Source organism: Cherax quadricarinatus, chromosome 11, assembly GCF_038502225.1.
Source record: "Cherax quadricarinatus isolate ZL_2023a chromosome 11, ASM3850222v1, whole genome shotgun sequence".
NCBI lineage: Eukaryota > Metazoa > Arthropoda > Malacostraca > Decapoda > Parastacidae > Cherax > Cherax quadricarinatus.
This window is the reverse complement of record NC_091302.1, coordinates 45,410,024-45,432,523: the sequence shown is the minus strand read 5'-3', so window position 1 is coordinate 45,432,523 and position 22,500 is coordinate 45,410,024. Positions and strand designations below refer to the sequence as shown.

Below are 22,500 nucleotides of genomic sequence, written 5' to 3'. Positions count from 1 at the left end.
AGGAGAGATAGGGGGGACATGATAACGACATACAAAATACTGAGAGGAATTGACAAGGTGGACAAAGACAGGATGTTCCAGAGATTGGACACAGTAACAAGGGGACACAGTTGGAAGCTGAAGACACAGATGAATCACAGGGATGTTAGGAAGTATTTCTTCAGCCACAGAGTAGTCAGTAAGTGGAATAGTTTGGGAAGCGATGTAGTGGAGGCAGGATCCATACATAGCTTTAAGCAGAGGTATGATAAAGCTCACTGCTCAGGGAGAGTGACCTAGTAGCGATCAGTGAAGAGGCGGGGCCAGGAGCTCGGACTCGACCCCCGCAACCTCAACTAGGTGAGTACACACACATACACACACACACACACACACACACACACACACACACACACACACACACACACACACACACACACACAAACAAACACACACACACACACATAAAGAAACACACACACACACACACACACACACACACACACACACACACACATATAAACACACACACATATAAACATACACACACAAACACACACAAACACACACACACACACACACACATATATATAAGCACACACACACATATAAACACACACACACACACACACACACACACACACACACACACAAACACACACACACACACACACATACACACACACACACACACACACACACACACACACACACACACACACACACAAACACACACACACACACACACACACACACACACAAACACACACACACACACACACACACACACACACACACACACACACAAACAAACACACACACACAAACACACACAAACACACACACACACACACACACACACACACACACACACACACATACAAACCCACACACATATATACACACACACACACACACACACACACACACACATACACACACACACACACACACACACACACACACACACACACACACACACACACACACAAACACACACACACACACACACACACACACACACACACACACACACACAAACACACACACACACACACACACACACACCTGGACAGACTGGACACCTGGTCCAGCAAATGGCTTCTCGAATTTAATCCTGCCAAATGCAAAGTCATGAAGATGGGGGAGGGGCACAGAAGACCACAGACAGAGTATAGGCTAGGTGGCCAAAGACTGCAAACCTCACTCAAGGAGAAAGATCTTGGGGTGAGTATAACACCGAGCATGTCTCCGGAAGCACACATCAATCAGATAACTGCTGCAGCATATGGGCGCCTGGCAAACCTGAGAACAGCATTCCGATACCTTAGTAAGGAATCATTCAAGACACTGTACACCGTGTATGTCAGGCCCATACTGGAGTATGCAGCACCTGTTTGGAACCCGCACTTGATAAAGCACGTCAAGAAACTAGAGAAAGTACAAAGGTTTGCGACAAGGTTAGTTCCGGAGCTAAGGGGAATGTCCTATGAGGAAAGATTAAGGGAAATCGGCCTGACCACACTGGAGGACAGGAGGGTCAGGGGAGACATGATAACGACATATAAAATACTGCGTGGAATAGACAAGGTGGACAAAGACAGGATGTTCCAGGGAGGGGACACAGAAACAAGAGGCCACAATTGGAAGTTGAAGACACAAATGAGTCAGAGAGATAGTAGGAAGTATTTCTTCAGTCATAGAGTTGTAAGGCAGTGGAATAGCCTAGAAAATGACGTAGTGGAGGCAGGAACCATACACAGTTTTAAGACGAGGTTTGATAAAGCTCATGGAGCGGGGAGAGATAGGGCCTAGTAGCAACCGGTGAAGAGGCGGGGCCAGGAGCTAGGACTCGACCCCTGCAACCACAAATAGGTGAGTACAAATAGGTGAGTACACACACACACACACACACACACAAACACACACACACAAACACACACACACACACACACACACACACACACACACACACACACACACACACACACACGCGCGCGCTCACACACACACACACACACACACACACACACACACACACACACACACACACATACAACAGGCCTAGTGTCTAATCAACATGTGCCTAGGATCAAATGGTAACTAACACACACACACAAACACACATAAACACACACACACACACACACACACACACACACACACACACACACACACACACACACACACACACACACACACACACACACACACATACAACAGGCCTAGTGTCTAATCAACATGTGCCTAGGATCAAATGGTAACTAACACACACACACAAACACACACAAACACACACACACACACAAACACACACACACACACACACACACACACACACACACACACACACACACACACACACACACACACACACACACATACAACAGGCCTAGTGTCTAATCAACATGTGCCTAGGACCAAATGGTAACTAACACACACATCTAACACAACATGGTGCGCTGCATAACACAGAGCTGAAGCGAATTTTTAAGGATGAAGCTGGCGGGTCCCTACCAATAAGGTCCCACGGGTGGTGATCCCATAATTGGGGGTGCCACGGGTGGGATGCAACAGGTGGGGTGCCACGGGGGTCATAACTCACCAGTTACGCAGGTTGGAGGTGCCAGCAGCAGTTCCCGCCGCCGCTGCCGCCCCCGTCGCTGCTGCCTCTCGCTGTTTCTTCTGTAGTATGACCTCCTGTAGGATACTTTACATCAGTATGACCTCCTGTAGGATACTTTACATCAGTATGACCTCCTGTAGGATACTTTACATCAGTATGACCTCCTGTAGGATACTTTACATCAGTATGACCTCCTGTAGGATACTTTACATCAGTATGACCTCCTGTAGGATACTTTACATCAGTATGACCTCCTGTAGGATACTTTACATCAGTATGACCTCCTGTAGGATACTTTACATCAGTATGACCTCCTGTAGGATACTTTACATCAGTTTGACCTTTATTATAGTACTTACCTCTCTTCATACATGAATGATAAATAAGGAGAGTCTGCCAAGCAATAGTAATCTGACTTGTAGTTGGTAAAAGCCTCAACAATATCCTTACATTAACTCTTGATAGATAAAGTAAGGTCGATTTGAGCTCTTGTTAACCTATGACCCATGTACACCTTGGTCTACCAGTATACCACTGCTACCACCCACACATGTACCAACACAGCTGATGCACCAAGGCAGTGGTGGACAGCACTGTTCCACAGTAGCTACTACACTAACAGATGTAACATACATATGCTACTCTGGGAGAGTTTCGACCCTCGTTTACCCATAGATAAATATTTATTTTCACATATGTAATATTTAAACTCCTGTAGTATTTTGTAAAGAAAGAAGTATAAACATCAACTCTTGTGTCACGTCTTATCACTAAACTATAACCATCAATTCTTGTGTCACGTCTTATCACTAAACTATAACCATCAATTCTTGTGTCACGTCTTATCACTAAACTATAAACATCAATTTAAAACAAACGTGTTTTCTCACTTCTTTTTTATATAACTAATATACACAAGAATTCGGGGTAATCTAAGACCTAACTTTACAGTTTATATTTTCAGTTACGTCTATTATATCCTTCATCCTTTGTTCAAATAAAAAAATATTTTATTATTAAACACTGTTTTTGTTCAAATAAAGTATTACTTTACTTTGAATATGTAAGTTATGTCATTTTAGGTTTGCTGTGTAATCACACTAACCTAACTTAACCTAGTGTAACGTAATCTTACCTAATATAACATAACCTAACAATGTAAACCAAGGTAAAGTACTGTAATCTAACCTAAGGCAAGACAAACTAAACCAACCTTAGCTATCATTAACGCAACTTAAACTAAAATAGCACACTGTATGTACATAGAAAAACCCTCTGGAAAACGCTTATAAACACACGCTCTGCTTAAGAAAACAAGGTGCTAACACAATGTAAACAAATGGTTCAGGGAACATGCAGGATGGTGAATTAAGACACTTGTCCAACACTTGGGTATCTTTATTGCGGAAACGTTTCGCCAACCAGTGGCTTCCTCAGTCCAATCCAGAGAAGAATGGTTGAAGATCAGAAAGAGTTTAACGTAATCAGTCCCTCAGGCTGCGGGACTGATTGCCTTCAACATTCTTTTCTGTATTGGACTGAGGAAGACACTGGTTGGCGAAACGTTTCCACAATAAAGATACCCAGTTCTTGCACAAGTGTCTTAATTCATCATACTAACACAATACGCAAGTGACCCCAACGGTAATGACCTAACTGCTGTATGTGACCCCATAGTAATGACCTGGTGTGACTTACCTGGAGTCTTTGCTTGACCTCGGAGGAGGCGACGGCAGACTGCTCGTGCTTGTCTTTCTTCTTGAGTGCTTCCAGTCTCTCTATCTCCTTGCGCTGCTTCTCCAGCCGCTCCTCCTCTGCTCGTTGATTCTGTTGTTCCAGGTACTGCTGCTTGGGAAACAGTAGGCACAGTTGATGGCCAGAGTTATATCACACACACACACGCACGCACACACGCACAAGCACACACACACATAAGGAATCGTTCAGGACCCTCTACACCGTGTACGTTAGGCCCATATTGGAGTATGCGGCACCAGTTTGGAACCCACACCTAGCCAAGCACGTAAAGAAACTAGAGAAAGTGCAAAGGTTTGCAACAAGACTAGTCCCAGAGCTAAGAGGTATGTCCTACGAGGAGAGGTTAAGGGAAATCAACCTGACGACACTGGAGGACAGGTGAGATAGGCACGACATGATAACGACATACAAAATACTGAGAGAAATTGACAAGGTGGACAAAGACAGGATGTTCCAGAGATGGGACACAGCAACAAGGGGACACAGTTGGAAGTTGAAGACACAGATGAATCACAGGGATGTTAGGAAGTATTTCTTCACCCACAGAGTAGTCAGTAAGTGGAATAGTTTGGGAAGCGACGTAGTGGAGGCAGGATCCATACATAGCTTTAAGCAGAGGTATGATAAAGCTCACGGTTCAGGGAGAGTGACGTAGTAGCGACCAGTGAAGAGGCGGGGCCAGGAGCTCGGACTCGACCCCTGCAACCTCAACTAGGTGAGTACAACTGAGTACACACACACACACACACACACACACACACACACACACACACAGGACCAGTGCTAATTTTGGTATATGTGAATGACATAACGGAAGGGACAGACTCAGAAGTGTCCCTGTTTGCAGATGATGTGAAGTTAATGAGGAGAATTGCATCGGATGAGGATCACGCAGGACTACAAATAGACATGGACAGGCTGCAAGCCTGGTTCAACAACTGACTCCTCAAATTTAGTCCCGCCAAATGCAAAGTCATGAAGATCGGGGAAGGGTAAAGAAGACTGCAGACATTCAAAATACATACTGCGAGGAATAGATAAGGTGGACAGAGACAGGATGTCCCAGAGATGGGACGCACAAACAAGGGGTCACAATTGGAAGCTGAAAACTCAGATGAGTCAAAGGGATGTTAGGAAGTATTTCTTCAGCCACAGAGTTGTCAGATAGTGGATAAGGGAGAGAGTGACCTAGTAGCGATCAGTGAAGAGGCGGGACCAGGAGCTATGAATCGACCCCTGCAACCACAAATAGGTGAGTAAATAGGTAAGTACACGCACACCCACACCTCGACAAGTACCTTTGATAACTGGTAACTCACACATGCTCTCATTCACTTGCACACACAAAACACAAAAAGCAGACCAGTTGTCTATCGACAAGTGTCTTTGCCTCCTGGTAATTAACAGAGGTAGGACCTGGAGCCTAGTCTCAACCCCTGCAAACAATTGGGTGAGTACACGAGCGCACACATGTGAACGATGGAACCAAACATCATAAACAGTTTTAAGGATAGATGCGACAGGCAGGAAATTTGTGACGCTAGTGGTAGGAGGCATATAGGCCAGTCCAGGAGCTGTATCTCGGCGCCTCCAACAGCACAGTGGTGATGGCATGCAGGTCAAATATCAAATATGAAGTACGTGATTTGACGAGGACCAACAAGGACGAAAACATTGATATAATCACATTTTCAACTTGTGGGATATTTGTGAATTGTTCCAGCCATGGTATTGTGGGATATTTGTGAATTGTTCCAGCCATGGTATTGTGGGATATTTGTGAATTGTTCCAGTCATGGTATTGTGGGATATTTGTGAATTGTTCCAGCCATGGTATTGTGGGATATTTGTGAATTGTTCCAGCCATGGTAATGTGGGATATTCGTGAATTGTTCCAGCCATGGTATTGTGGGATATTTGTGAATTGTTTCAGCCATGGTATTGTGGGATATTTGTGAATTGTTCCAGCCATAGTATTGTGGGATATTTGTGAATTGTTCCAGCCATTAAGAAAAAGAAAGAGATGTAAACTAGAGAGACACGCTCCCTATGCAGACAAAGGCGAAGAATCACAGAGCTGCTGAGTGGGGCCAATATATCTGAAATACGAAGGGAGGCACTGGTCAGTAAAATAGCAAATATCAAACTGAAACTGAAGGAATCTTACAGGAGACAAGAATATCAGGAAGAACTAAAAGCCATAGTCGAAACTGAAAAAAAACAAAAACAAAATTCTTCTTCTCTTATGCCAAATCTAAGGGAAAAACAACATCCAGTATTGGGCCGCTGCTTAGGCGAGATGGGACATACACAGATGACAGCCAAGAAATGAATGAGATACTAAAGTCCCGATACTAATCAGTGTTCAGCGAGCCGTTACCCAGACTAAGGGTCGACAATCTATATGAATTCTTTATGAACGAAACCCAAAATTTGGTCATCTCAAAAATCTCTGCTATTATCCTAACACCACAAGACTATGAAAAGGCAATAAACGACATGCTCATGTACTCTGCCCCAGGCCCAGACTCATGGAACTCCTTCTTCATCAAGAATTGCAAGAAACCCCTGTCACGTGCCTTCAGCATTTTACGGAGAGGAAGCATGGACACATGGATCATCCCGCACACACTAAAAACAACAGACATAGCCCTACTCTACAAAGGTGGCAGTAAAGCATTTGCAAAGAACTACAGACTGATAGCACTAACATCCCATATAAAAATCTCTGAAAGGGTTCTAAGAAGCAAGATCGCCAACTACCTAGATACCCATCAGTTACACAACCCAGGGCAATACGGGTTTACAGCAGGTCGCTCCAGCCTGTCCCAGCTACTGGACCACTATGACAAAGTCCTGGATGCCATAGAGGATAAATAAAATGCAGATGAAGTATACACAGACTTTGCAAAAGCCTTCGACAAGTGTGACCATGGTGTAATAGCGCACAAAATACGTGATAAAGGAATAACAGGAAAAGTTGGTAGATGAATCTATAACTTCCTAACAAATAGAACAGAAAGAGTAATAGTAAACAGAGTAAAGTCCCAGGTAACTACGTTGAAAAGCTTTATTCCACAAGGCACAGTAATAGCTCTCATCCTCATATCCGTGTCTTCCTTTGCGGATGACACCCGAATTGCCATGACAGTGACCTCCATCAAAGACACTGCAAGACTCCAAGCGGACATCAACCAAATCTTCAAATGGGCCACTCAAAACAATATGAAGTTCAATAAAGACAAATTTCAACTATTCAGATATGAAAAACTTGAGGAAATTAAAACTGCATCAGGGTTTACAACAAATTCTAACTATACAATAAAGCGGAAAAGTAATGTGAAGGACCTGGGAGTGATAATGCCAGAGGATCTCGCCTTCAAAGACCACAACAATGTATCTACCGCATCTGCTAGAAAAATGATAGGAATGGATAATGAGAATCTTCAAAACTAGGGATGCCAGGTTCATATTTGTGAATTGTTTCAGCCATGGTATTGCGGGATATTTGTGAATTGTTCCAGCCATGGTATTGTGGGATATTTGTGAATTGTTCCAGCAGAGAAGTTGGACTGGACACGTATGACGTACAAATGCTGGGATGGTGGGGTGGTGTCGGGGGGGGTGGCTGGGGGCTGCGGGAGGTCTCTCTTCAAATCGCTTGTTCTCTCTAGGCTGGAATACTGCTGTACACTAATTGCCCTCTTCAAGGCAGGCGAAATTGCGGACCTGGAGAGTGTACAATGAACTTTTACGGCACGCACAAGTGCGATAAGGCACCTAAATTACTGAGAACGGTTCAAGTCCCTTGATTTGTATTCCCTGGAACGCAGGTGAGAGAGATACATGATAATATACACTTGCAAAATCCTAGAGGGATTAGTACCAAACTTGCACACGAAAATCACTCCCTATGAAAGCAAAAGACGCGGTAGAAGATGCAACATTCCCCCAATGAAAAGCAGGGGCGCCACAAGTACACTGAGACAAAACACAACAAGTGTCAGGGACCCAAGACTGTTCAACTGTCTCCCAGCATACATAAGGGGGATTACCAATAGACCCCTGGTTGTCTTCAAGAAGGCACTGGACAGGCACCTAAAGTCAGTGCCTGACCAGTCCGGCTGTGGTTCGTACGTCAGTATGCGTGCGGCCTGCAGTAACAGCCTGGTTGATCAGACCCTGATCCACCACGAAACCTGGTCTCAGACCGGGTCGCGGGGCCGTTGACCCCCGAAACCCTCTCCAATATACCCCAGGTATTCCTAGTAGAGGCAGGCAAGTAATTACAGTGATAAAAACAGTTGGAGGACCAAGTGGAATAACACAGTAGGCTGTAAAGTTTACGTAGGAACCTCAAAGCCTGATGCTTAAGTGCATCTAAAAAATAATACACTGGGCTTTAAAGGAGTTTACATATCAAAGCCTATTTTAGTACAGCAATACACCAAATTTTAAGGTAGTTTATGTAGTAACCTAAAGCCTAGTTTGGTGTAATTTAAAATAATACACTAGGTTTTAAAGGATTTGTATTCAATACTTTAAAACTTAGATAAATTTGCTGAAAACGGGGAAAAATGGTAACCACTGCGTCATAAAGTCATCAAGAACCCTGTTTGAGGGAGAGTCTAAATAAGCAGATAATCATTAGATTCATTAAGAAGCGTTAAATCCGTACAGACCATGCACCACAAGGGGAATGAGAGGTAATCAGGTTTATTCAGAGAAGGTAGTTCTAATGCCTTGGATCAAGAGCCATCCAACGGCATCAAGGAAGCTCCCGTCCCTTGAAGGATGTAATAGGCAAATTGTTAGGAAAATGGGCATTAATGTTACATTTTATTGTGACAATGTTTCGCTCTCCAGGAGCTTTGTCAAGCTTGAGAGCGAAACGTTGCCACAATAAAATGTCACATTAGTAATATCTATGCCCATTTACCAAACATTTTGTCGGTAATTCTACCAGTATTAGTAACAGCCAAAACAATTAAAAAAAAAAAGCCTTTAAAGAAATGTAGTTAAAAGTCTGTTTTATATTTATCCATTTATTTACGCAAGGGACTAAACCCGTGGGTTATTCTGGGCCAGAAGTGACAGAGGTACGAACCTCCGTCTGCTAATCACGAGACAGACAAGACACTGCACTCCGCTCTGCCAGCCAGGCTGGCTTCCCCAGCCACAACACTCGGGAAGAAACATACTGAGAAGCAATTTGGTTTCGTTTCAGCATTACGTACATCTTAAATTGCTACTTTTTTGTGATGTAGGAGTCAGTTTGTTGATACTCACGACATGAATGTAGCAAGACATCACAGCCTCGTTGATCAAGAAGTTCTTGAGTAGAACGACACTCCCAGATAGCGTCATAGGGGCGATAACTTTTGGGTAGATTTCAATATAGGTTGGGCAGGTATATGAGGTGATGTTGGTGTAAGAGATATCTGTGATGAATGGTTTGAAAAACCGACAAGTTGAAGACTGAGACACTTATGCAGCATATGGGAATCTTTATTCAGGAAACGTTTCGCCACACAGTGGCTTCATCAGTCCAATACAATGAGGAAGGCGTAAGGAGAGGAGGAGTATGAGGCTGAGTGACTGATTACCTCATACTCCTCTCCTTACGCCTTCCTCTTTGTATTGGACTGATGAAGCCACTGTGTGGCGAAACGTTTCCTGAATAAAGATTCCCATATGCTGCATAAGTGTCTCAATCTTCAAGAGATATCTACGCCTAGTATGGGCCTACTGCAGTGTTCCTTCATTCTTATGTTCTTAAACTTATTAATATCATGAAAACTACTGGGTTCATTTACTAGTAACAATACGAGTGAAGGTAGACTCGTTCTCAGCGAGATAACTAACACAACTAGGCTCAATAACAACAATAACACGTGTGTGACGGAAGACACGTTTTCAGTATAATAGCTAAATATTCCGCCAAGGTCAGCCAGGTCATGCACACAGCCGCTTGTAGGCTTCCTGCCAGTGTTCTACTTGAAGGTTTTCTGAACAACAACACTCCAACCCCTAACTCAGTCCTACTCTCTCTCTCTCTCTCTCTCTCTCTCTCTCTCTCTCTCTCTAACTCATCAATAGGCCTTTAAAGAGAAGTAGGTGCCATGATGCAGGTAAAAGGCTCTTCATCCAAGGAGTTAGTTACCGCTCTCTTCCTCAAAGGAAATCTAATTACTTCCTCCTCTCCCGGTGTTGTATGTTCATTTAAAAGTCGAGCGCTACCCCAGGAATATGCTACAACTACTACTACTTTTACTACTACTACTAATAATAATAATAATAATAATAAGGAAGAAGGGGGAGGGGGAGGAAGAAAAGCCAGTAGGAAACAAGGAGTGGCGTTGAACAATGATTGCTTTTTGGCCTAATTCTTGTTACAGTTTGCATAAATAATATTAAAATAACACGAAAATTATAAAAAAAACTGCATTGTTCGTGGCTTAGAACAGGTGAACTTGAGGTAGACTGACACTGGTTGCCCAGTTGTGTCGCTCAGAGCGAGTAACTTGTGTTATTGCTGGTGAATGAGCCTAGTTATCTCGTTCAGAGCGAGTCTTCTTTAACTCACTTGTGTTATTACTGGTGAATGAGCCTAGTTATCTCGTTCAGAGCAAGTCTTCCTTAACTCACTTGTGTTATTACTGGTGAATGAGCCTAGTTATCTCGTTCAGATCAAGTCTTCCTTAACTCACTTGTGTTATTACTGGTGAATGAGCCTAGTTATCTCGTTCAGAGCGAGTCTTCCTTAACTCACTTGTTATTACTGGTGAATGAGCCTAGTTATCTCGTTCAGAGCGAGTCTTCCTTAACTCACTTGTTATTACTGGTGAATGAGCCTAGTTATCTCGTTCAGAGCGAGTCTTCTTTAACTCACTTGTGTTATTACTGGTGAATGAGCCTAGTTATCTCGTTCAGAGCAAGTCTTCCTTAACTCACTTGTGTTATTACTGGTGAATGAGCCTAGTTATCTCGTTCAGAGCAAGTCTTCCTTAACTCACTTGTGTTATTACTGGTGAATGAGCCTAGTTATCTCGTTCAGAGCGAGTCTTCTTTAACTCACTTGTGTTATTACTGGTGAATGAGCCTAGTTATCTCGTTCAGAGCGAGTCTTCTTTAACTCACTTGTGTTATTACTGGTGAATGAGCCTAGTTATCTCGTTCAGAGCAAGTCTTCCTTAACTCACTTGTGTTATTACTGGTGAATGAGCCTAGTTATCTCGTTCAGAGCGAGTCTTCTTTAACTCACTTGTGTTATTACTGGTGAATGAGCCTAGTTATCTCACTCAGACGTGCAGGGTGAGTGGCAATGTTGACAAGTAAAAAAATAATACATTTTGTACAAAACACTCGCAAAAATAAGTATAAAATTCTTGGAAACAAACTAGCGAGACAAAAGAAGAGAATGACCTTTGAGTAGTCATTAACATGGACCACAGATATATTCAGCACTGTATATCTGAGAGTAAAAGAGCCAACATAATGTTAGGTAATGAATCAGACATTTGGAACGTCGTTATTCAAGAGACGTTTTGCCCACCAGGAGCGTTATGAATCTAATAGATATGAAAAAGACCTCTATAATGGAACCAGTGAAGCGGAAGAAGTAGTAGTAGTATTAAGAGTTGTTGTTATAGTAGTAGTAGTAGTTGAAGTGGTGGTAGTAGAAGGTAGTGGTAAATAGTAGTATCTGTGGTGGTGGTGTTCCAATAACCGCATAACATCTTTCAACTGCAGCCCAGCAAGACCTTCACTTTTCACTAAATTTAATACAAATCAAGACAACTTACAAAAACCATACACAACAATAGGTAATTATCAGCATTTAATAAAAGACCAGAATTCACTCATAGCTAATACGAGTTAAAATTATGAAAATTCATCAATTTAATAATCCTGGCTTGTATGAGTTCTAGCCTAGCCTAGCCTAGCCGTGTAACTCGGCAACACTCAGTACCACGGTTTCAATTTTCAAGTGCCTCCAATCATGTATTTGCGATATGCTCCTTAAACAGACATTTGAGTACTTAAAAATAATAAATCAAATTAAAAATTTACACGAATTTCTCAATTTTCCTATTTAAATAAAGAGGACCTTCTTTAATTTTTACATTTAGACTTGTATATGAAGAAAGGAGGGCACGGAGACGAATACCAATTACGACAATGGGCGCGACTCAAAATAAGTTAAGAGTGACTGTATCAGACTGATAAAACCCCTGGTGGGCGAATTGTCTCTGAAATAATGATAAATTCTAAGTAAAAAACACCAGAAGCATTGTTGACTTTCAGTAATACCATCGACAGACCTTTAATATTTAGCCTAGTTTTGATCCCCAAATTATATATAAAAAAACAGAGTGGAGAGGGAAAAGTAGAGGGGAAAAGAGGAGTAGAGAGGAATAGAAAGAAGCGTAGCGAGGAAGAAGAGTGGGTAGAGAAAAGAGTGGAGGGAGAGGCAGAAGAGTAGAGGAGAAGCAGAGGAGTGGAGAGGGAGATGAGTAGAGAGGGAAAGGGAGAAGAGAGGAGAGGGAGCAGAGAACACCAACACTAAACCCTTGTTAATATTAACATTATTTACTTCTCATTGTTGCTTAGTACTGATCATCCCCTTCCCCTGGATACACATCAAATCAATACAATAATCTACACTTGGAAAATCATGAAAGTAAAAGACTGGGCAGGCGGTGCAAAATACCCCCAATGAAAAGTTGGGGCGGCATTTGTACACTAAAACACAATAAGTGTTCGGGGCCCAAGATTGTTCAACAGCCTCCCACCAGCCGAAAAGGGAATTACTAATAGATCCCTGACTGCCTTCAAGAGGGAGCTGGACATATACCTCAAGTCAGTGCCGGATGAGTCGGGCTATAGTTCGTACGCTGGAATACGTGTGGCCAGCAGTAACAGCCTAGCTGATCAGGTCCTGATCCACCGGGAAGGCCTGGTCATGGACCGGGCCGCTGGAGCGTTGATCCCCGGAATACCCTCCATGTAGACTCCAGGTAACACAACTAATAAGCCCTGGCCAACAAAGACTTCACTTCAAGTTTAAAAACCCACAGTGAACGATTTAAAGGAAGACACCCATGATGAGGAAGCTGCCAGGGAAGCCTGACCATCACTGATGCTCAACTACTGCTTCACACACCTTCCGGACAACCATCTTCAACACAAATGAAAAAGCTTGAAAATGTGAAACAAATATACATATGTCTGTAGAAGTGTTTGGAAATTACTTTTTATTACTGATTGTTATGCATATATGGAAAAAATCACAATAAAACACGTAACTACAAATATGAAAAATATCACAGTGAAAATAAGAAATAAAACGAGAGCGCTTTCATGTGTATGCGTATGTGTATGTGTGTGTACTCACCTAATTATACTCACCTAATTGTGGCTGCAGGGGTCGAGACTCAACTCCTGGCGCCGCCTCTTCACCGACCGCTACTAGGTCTTCTCTCCCCTGCTCCATGAGCTTTATCATACCTCGTCTTAAAACTATGTATAGTTTCTGCCTCCACTACATCGCTTACCAGACTATTCCACTTCCTAACTACTCTATGACTGAAGAAATACTTCCTAACAGCTGTGTGTGTTTGTGTGTGTGTGTGTGTGTGTGTGTGTGTGTGTGTGTGTGTGTGTGTGTGTGTGTGTGTGTGTGTGTGTGTGTGTGTGTATGTGTCACTCAGAAGATTTCCTTCTAGCTGTTCCCAATTCCTTCCTGGGCACTCGACTCGACCCACAGGCCATTCGGATTAGTGTTGCTCTTCGCCTAGCCGCCCCCATCCTCACCGAACATAGATGTATTTGCGGCAGGGCGACGGCTGATCAATTCGGACTTTATGGTCTCGTGTGTCATACAAAGGAAGGGAAGTATGCCAGACATTAGGAGGTCAATGACATCATAAAGAGAAGCCTCGCCACAGCCTGTTGCCCAGCTCAACAGGAACCCCAAGTGCAGAGGTTTGACGGAAGTCAAAAGCGTCCTGATGGAGCCACTATGCTACCCTACGAGGATGGAAAGAAGATTGCCTGGGACTACACCTGTGCCGCCACATTGGCAGACACCCACTTGACATACTCTAGCTGAAGGGGGTGGAGCTGCCAGCCACAGGGAGACCCAGAAGACCCGCAAATATGAAGACCTTCCCCATTGTTATAACTTCATCCCAATAGGGTCGGAGACCCTTGGAGCATGGGGCAAGTGTGCTCTAAAGTTCCTCAAAGAGCTGGGTGAAAAACTCATCATAGAAACCAAGGACCACAGAGCGACCAGCTTTCTCTTTCAGAGACTCAGTGTCGCGAGCCAGAGAGGAAATGCCTGCAGCATTTTGGGCACGCGGTCCACCGCCGGGGAGCTGGACGAAGTATTCGAGATATAGCTCTGAGTTGCTATCTATGTTATTTTACTTCATATTGTATTTTTGCCAATGTATTTTGTTAATGCATCTTGTTTTTAAATCAAGCATATGTAGAACATATAGGGGGTGGTAGGAGAAATTTTTCAAACAGCTTCAGGGAGAACCTTGAGTTTTCCCTGAAGCAAATTTATTCTTTTCTCTGAGGATGAGGATCCCTAGGACAGTTCTAGAGGTGGTACCTCCCTATATATATATATATATATATATATATATATATATATATATATATATATATATATATATATATATATATATATATATATATATATATATATATATATATACAGTATAATTTATGTTAAGATTACTTTTCTCACTGCATGTAACAAATATGTGGTTCTTCAACCTTAAACAACGCTCTATCATTCCTTCCATCTCTCCCTCTATCACTCCTTCTATTCCTCTCTCTTTCAATCCTTCCATCTCTCCTTCCATCTCTCCCTCTTTCACTCCGTCCATCCCTCCCTCTTACTCTCCCTCCATTCCCCTCGTTTACTCCCATTCCTCCCTCTTGCTAATCTGGAACTTGGATGAGTTCTTACAAAACTAATGCTGATTGATGAGCTGGGCTGTGGTGCCTACTGCGTGTGGCGAACACCAACAACCTGACTGAAGAGGCCACCGTCAACCAGGAAGCTTGGACTAAGACCAGACTGTCAATCACCAAGCCTGGTCTTTGACGCCAGGCTGTCAGGCACCAAGCCTGGTCTGAGGCCAGGTTGTTAGGCACCAAGCCTGGTCTGAGGGGAGGTTGTGAGGCACCAAGCCTAGTCTGAGACCAGGCCTAGGGAACGATAATTCCATTAACAACACGGGCACAGGTATCAACACGGAAGTCATTTGCATACTGGCAGAATACTCCGGTCACGGAGTCAAGCAGGGTGAACATGGATCATAGGTGAGAGGTTAAAAAGCCCTAAGAACAGCGTAAGGTCAGAAGGTGAACATCAGGTCACAAAGGTCACATGAACAACACTTTAAATGTCAACAGTAGGTCAGGTCAAAAGTTCAAACGTCTGGGAGATTAAAAGGTCAGCAGTCAGTGACAGTCAGGACGTTCTCCATGTTCTTGTTTTGTAACAGTCAAGAGTGATCTTGTAACAGTCAAGACAGCAAGCTTGTCTTGTAACAGTCAAGACAGTGATCTTGTCTTGTAACAGTCAAGACAGTGATCTTGTCTTGTAACAGTCAAGACAGTGATCTTGTCTTGTAACAGTCAAGACAGTGATCTTGTCTTGTAACAGTCAAGACAGTGATCTTGTAACAGTCAAGACAGCGATCTGTCTTGTAACAGTCAAGACAGTGATCTTGTAACAGTCAAGACAGCGATCTCGTCTTATAACAGTCAAGGCAGTGATCTTGTTTTGTAAGTCAAGACAGTGATCTTGTCTTGTAACAGACAAAATAGTGATCTTGTCTTCTAACAGTCAAGACAGCGATCTTGTCTTCTAACAGTCAAGACAGCGATCTTGTCTTCTAACAGTCAAGACAGTGATCTTGTCTTGTAACAGTTAAGACAGTGATCTTGTAACAGTCAAGACAGCGATCTTGACTTGTAACAGTCAAAACAGTGAAGACAGTGATCCTGTAACAGTCAAGACAGCGATCTCGTCTTGTAACAGTCAAGGCAGTGATCTTGTTTTGTAACAGTCAAGACAGTGATCTTGTCTTGTAACAGACAAAATAGTGATCTTGTCTTGTAACAGCCAAGACAGTGATCTTGTCTTGTAACAGTCAAGACAGCGATTTTGTCTTCTAACAGTCAAGACAGTGATCTTGTCTTGTAACAGTCAAGACAGTGAACTTGTCTTGTAATAGTCAAGACAGTGATCTTGTCTTGTAGCAGTCAAGACAGTGATTTTGTAACAGTCAAGACAGCAATCTTGACTTGTAACAGTCAAGACAGTGATCTTGTCTTGTAACAGTCAAGACAGTGATCTTGTCTTGTAACAGTCAAAACAGTGATCTTGTCTTGCAGCAGTCAAGACAGTGATTTTGTCACTGTCAAAACAGTGATCTTGTCTTGCAAAAGTCAAGACAGTGATCTTGTTTTGTAATAGTCAAAACAGTGATCTTGTTTTGTAACAGTCTAGACTGTGATCTTGTAACAGTAAGACAGTGATCTTGCAATAGTCTAGACAGTGATCTTGTTGTCATGGGGGTTCGATACGTGGATTGGGTAAGAACACTCACGTAGGCTGGTTAGTACGTATAATTATAACGGAAAGTATGGGAAGCACCATCAGCCGCCCTGCCTCTCTGCTCTCTATCTTAAGACTGACCCACCAGTGCCTAGAGGGTGAGCGGCGTTCAAAAACATGCTATGCTATGGTCAGCAGCAACGTGAATAACAGTCAGTGATTCACACAAACGGTTGGTAGTGAGTCATCTACTGGTAACTGGTAACTGGTACTGAGATAACGGTGACGCTAACGTAAGTTGTCCCAACATACAGCTAATATAAACTAGAGATGGCAGGCGTACGGCTTGGGCTGATTCTATACAATGTCAAAGTACACAACAATTGAACATTATAACATACATAAGTAGAATATTGGAACGGAAGCTTATGTAATCGACTATAACGAAATTTACTGTAATGAAACTGTAATGCAGTACAAGGTATGATATAGCACAACTCATCGAATGAAACTCAACATTGGGATTACACAATAGAATAAATAAAAAAAAAAATTATGGATCGATCCATATTCATGTGATCTACGGATTCTGAGGAAGGAATACATGTATATACAAAGAAAGAAGTGTTTAACAGAAAGGCAGATTTGGTGCACTCAAATCTAGACTGTTAAATCTCAGAATTCGGAGAGAACGTGAACACACACACAAAAAAAATTCTTGAATATTGATAAGTTGATACTGTAATTATTTATCTATACAGGTTATTTACATTTAACCCCAACTCTGCTAGGACGAGACTGACATATAAAGAATGGGTGTCATCTCTGGGAGGATCAAACTCTGTTGCACTAACTCATGCTGTATTTGAGGCAAATCTGAATTGGTAGTTACAAATGATACTTGAGGATTTCTCAATACCTGTCGTGTACGTAGGGAATAACGACATTCAGGTTGATCGTCTGACTGAGTCTCAGAGGGAGAGAGTACAGGATCAGGAGGATTGTCAGAGTCTGTCACATTAGTCTGGGCTGGAACATCATTATCATCACATACTAACTTCATATGATCTAAATGCGATTCTTTATACTGACCAGTACTAATTTCTCTAACCTTATACTTATTACCATTGATATGTTCAACTACTCGATAAGGACCAACAAACTTTTGATCAAGCTTAGGCATTGCAGACGTTTAGTTAAAGTTAGTCAGCAAAACTCTTGAACCTACTATAATTTTGGACGGCTTTGCTCGAGTGTTTGCGACTCTTGTAAATTCTGCTGTTGATTTATGAAGTGTTTCATGGAGTCTTCTAAAAACACTTTGAGCTAAGCTGGTACGAATTGCTATGAAATCATCAGGGTTGTAATTTGGTTTCGGGTTAGAATATAACAACTCATAAGGTAAACGTTTATCTACACCATACAATGCATAATGTGGAGTGTCACCTACAGAAACATTGTAAGCAAAATTTATGGCACACTGAACATCAGGTATAACTTCATCCCAAGTTTCACTGTTGGGATTGATAGTGGCTCTCAGGACATCAAGTACTTTCTTATTGGTTCGTTCCGCTAACCCATTGCTGGCAGGATGGTGAGGAACAATGGTGGATTTAGAGACCTTGTACAAGGTACACAATTTTTCAAGAATCTCATTACAGAATTCACCTCCATTATCTGTTACTAGGGACTTTGGGGTGGTATGCCTGCAGATAATGCGTTCTTTAAATGCTTTAACTACTGTCTCAGCAGTCTTATCTGCAATAGGAACTAACTCACAATATCTGGTGAAATGGTCTACCATAACACAGATGTTTGTTGCCCTGGAGGGAACATTGGAAATTAGTTAGCAGATCTAGCTCAACTCTTTCCGTAGTGAGTCATCTACTGGTAACTGGTACTACTGAGATTGTAACAGTAAGACAAGCGATCAAGACAGCGATCTTGCCTTGTAACAGTCAAGACAGTGATCTCGTCTTGTAACAGTCAAGACAGTGATCTTTTAACAGTCAAATCAGTGATCTTATCTTGTAATAATCAAGACAGTGATCTTGTCTTGTAACAGTCAAGACAGTGATCTTGTCTTGTAACAATCAAGACAGTGACCTTGTCTTGTAACAGTCAAGATAGTGATCTTGTCTTGTAACAGTCAAAACAGTGATCTTGTCTTGTAACAGTCAAAACAGTGATTCTGTCTTGTAATAGTCAAGATAATGATCTTGTCTTGTAACAGTCAAAACAGTGATCTTGTCTTTTAACAGTCAAGACAGTGATCTTGTCTTGTAACAATCAAGACAGTGACCTTGTCTTGTAACAGTCAAGATAGTGATCTTGTCTTGTAACAGTCAAAACAGTGATCTTGTCTTGTAACAGTCAAAACAGTGATCTTGCCTTGTAACAGTCAAAACAGTGATCTTGTCTTGTAACAGTCAAGACAGCGATCTTGTCTTGTAACAGTCAAGATAGTGATCTTGTCTTGTAACAGTCAAGACAGTGACCTTGTCTTGTAACAGTCAAGACAGTGTCCTTGTCTTGTAACAGTCAAAACAGTGAACTTGTCTTGTAACAGTCAAAACAGTGATCTTGTCTTGTAACAGTCAAAACAGTGATCTTGTCTTGTAAGTCAAAACAGTGATCTTGTCTTGTAACAGTCAAAACAGTGATTCTGTCTTGTAACAGTCAAGATAGTGATCTTGTCTTGTAACAGTCAAAACAGTGATCTTGTCTTGTAACAATCAAGACAGTGACCTTGTCTTGTAACAGTCAAGATAGTGATCTTGTCTTGTAACAGTCAAAACAGTGATCTTGTCTTGTAACAGTCAAAACAGTGATCTTGTCTTGTAACAGTCAAAACAGTGATCTTGTCTTGTAACAGTCAAAACAGTGATCTTGTCTTGTAACAGTCAAGACAGCGATCTTGTCTTGTAACAGTCAAGATAGTGATCTTGTCTTGTAACAGTCAAGACAGTGACCTTGTCTTGTAACAGTCAAGACAGTGTCCTTGTCTTGTAACAGTCAAAACAGTGAACTTGTCTTGTAACAGTCAAAACAGTGATCTTGTCTTGTAACAGTCAAAACAGTGATCTTGTCTTGTAACAGTCAAAACAGTGATCTTGTCTTGTAACAGTCAAAACAGTGATTCTGTCTTTTAACAGTCAAGACAGTGATCTTGTCTTGTAACAGTCAAAACAGTGATCTTGTCTTGTAACAGTCAAGACAGTGAACTTGTCTTGTAACAGTCAAAACAGTGATCTTGTCTTGTAACAGTCAAGACAGTGATCTTGTCTTGTAACAGTCAAAACAGTGATTCTGTCTTGTAACAGTCAAGACAGTGATCTTGTCTTGTAACAGTCAAGACAGTGATCTTGTCTTGTAACAGTCAAGACAGTGATCTTGTCTTGTAACAGTCAAGACAGTGATCTTGTCTTGTAACAGTCAAAACAGTTATTCTGTCTTGTAACAGTCAAGACAGTGATCTTGTCTTGTAACAGTCAAGACAGTGATCTTGTCTTGTAACAGTCAAAACAGTGATCTTGTCTTGTAACAGTCAAAACAGTGATCTTGTCTTGTAACAGTCAAAACAGTGATCTTGTCTTGTAACAGTCAAGACAGTGAACTTGTCTTGTAACAGTCAAAACAGTGATCTTGTCTTGTAACAGTCAAGACAGTGATCTTGTCTTGTAACAGTCAAAACAGTGATTCTGTCTTGTAACAGTCAAGACAGTGATCTTGTCTTGTAACAGTCAAGACAGTGATCTTGTCTTGTAACAGTCAAGACAGTAATCTTGTCTTGTAACAGTCAAGACAGTGATCTTGTCTTGTAACAGTCAAGACAGTAATCTTGTCTTGTAACAGTCAAGACAGTAATCTTGTCTTGTAACAGTCAAAACAGTGATCTTGTCTTGTAACAGTCTAGACAGTGATCTTGTAACAGTACGACAGTGATCTTGTAAGTCAAGACAGTGATTTTGTCACTGTTAAAACAGTGATCTTGTCTTGCAACAGTCAAGTCAGTGATCTTGTAACAGTCAAAACAGTGATCTTGTTTTGTAACAGTCAAGACAGTGATCTTGTAACAGTCAAGACAGTGATCTTGTCTTGTAACAGTCAAGACAGTGATCTTGTTTTTTAACAGTCAAAACAGTGATCTTGTCTTGCAACAGTCAAGTCAGTGATCTTGTAACAGTCAAAACAGTGATCTTGTTTTGTAACAGTCTAGACAGTGATCTTGTAGCAGTACGACAGTGATCTTGTAATAGTCAAGACAGTGATCTTGAAACAGTCAACACAGCGATCTTGTAACAGTCAAAAAAGTGATCTTGTAACAGTCAAAACAGTGATCTTCTCTCGTAACAGACAAGACAGTGATCTTGTAACAGTCAAAACACTGATCTTGTCTTGTAATAATCAAGACAGTGATCTTGTAACAGTCAAGACTGTGAGCTTGTGTATGGAGAGGCTACAGTAGACCGGCTGTGTCCAGTTAGGTTAAGGTGACGTGTGTAGTGGTGATACAGTGAGATTACTGCAACTCCTGTCATTCTTGTACAGCACCACCACCACCTCCCCCACCACCACCACCACCACCTACTCCACCACTACCACTTCCCCACCACCAGCATCATCACCATAACCACCTCCATCACCACTATCACTACTAGTAACCACTACTACCATCACCAGGTCCACCCGCACTACCACAAACACCACCTCCACCACTATTACCACCTCCACCACCACCAGTATTATCACCACTATCGCCACCCCCACTACCACTACAATCCCAATCACCAAATTTCTGTAAACTCAGCATTGTAATCCTTATAGAGAATAAACTTTGAAACCAGTACCACTACCAGGACCACTATTGTAACAATAAGTCAGTACACTCTCATGTTGTATACTATGTACAACCCAAATCCCTCTACCACCAAAGATAAAGGGTAGCAGACAGTACCTAAGAGTGGCGATACTGTTCTATCACAAGTATTTGTACTCATTTTACTGACATTCGCTTATCTTTACACTATTGCGTACTGCGTAATATTTATTACGTTCCTGAGTTCACAGCGTTCTTATTATCACATCTGCAAGGAGAGTGCTAGGCAGGACAACCTGAACCTTCATAACAAGAGCTGCATGAAATATTCCAAGACAGTGATGACACTCCTTAAGGTAACTCTACTAACCCGAGTGAAGATTTCTGCATATTAATAGCCCCGTTTAAGGCAGGTAGAATTACACCCAGGAAAAGTGTACTGACAACTTTCGCTGCTTGTATAAGTGCAATAAAAAAAACTAAAGTACAAGGAAAGTTTAAAGTCTATCAGAGTATACTCCCTGGAAGACAGGAGAGAGAGATACCCACACAGCTCACAACACTTGCAGGTACTGGTCCAGTTTCCTCTTAAAAAAACCTCTACAATACCTCTTTTCTGCCAATATTTCCGATATCTGTTCACAGAAGACTGAAGATTCTGGGACGACGCATGATGACACAGTTCTCCAGTTGTGCCCTTGAAGACAAGTCTGGAGGCGACTTCCATTAAAC

General features: G+C 42.0%; 1 protein-coding gene across 7 annotated transcripts in view; it reads right to left on the bottom strand.

Annotated features, from left to right (window-relative positions):
- The window catches only part of HDAC4 (histone deacetylase 4), a 779,940-nt gene that overhangs the window by 159,601 nt on the left and 597,839 nt on the right, over positions 1–22,500 (bottom strand). For 5 of the 7 annotated variants that reach the window (XM_070084058.1, XM_070084060.1, XM_070084063.1 and 2 more), the window contains 2 exons: positions 4,304–4,453; positions 2,585–2,679 (listed from right to left, as the gene is read on the bottom strand). In XM_070084058.1, the coding sequence (XP_069940159.1) occupies positions 2,585–2,679; positions 4,304–4,453 (245 nt within the window). The remainder of the gene's footprint in view (positions 1–2,584; positions 2,680–4,303; positions 4,454–22,500) is intronic. The other 2 variants (XM_070084059.1, XM_070084062.1) reach the window with 1 other exon arrangement.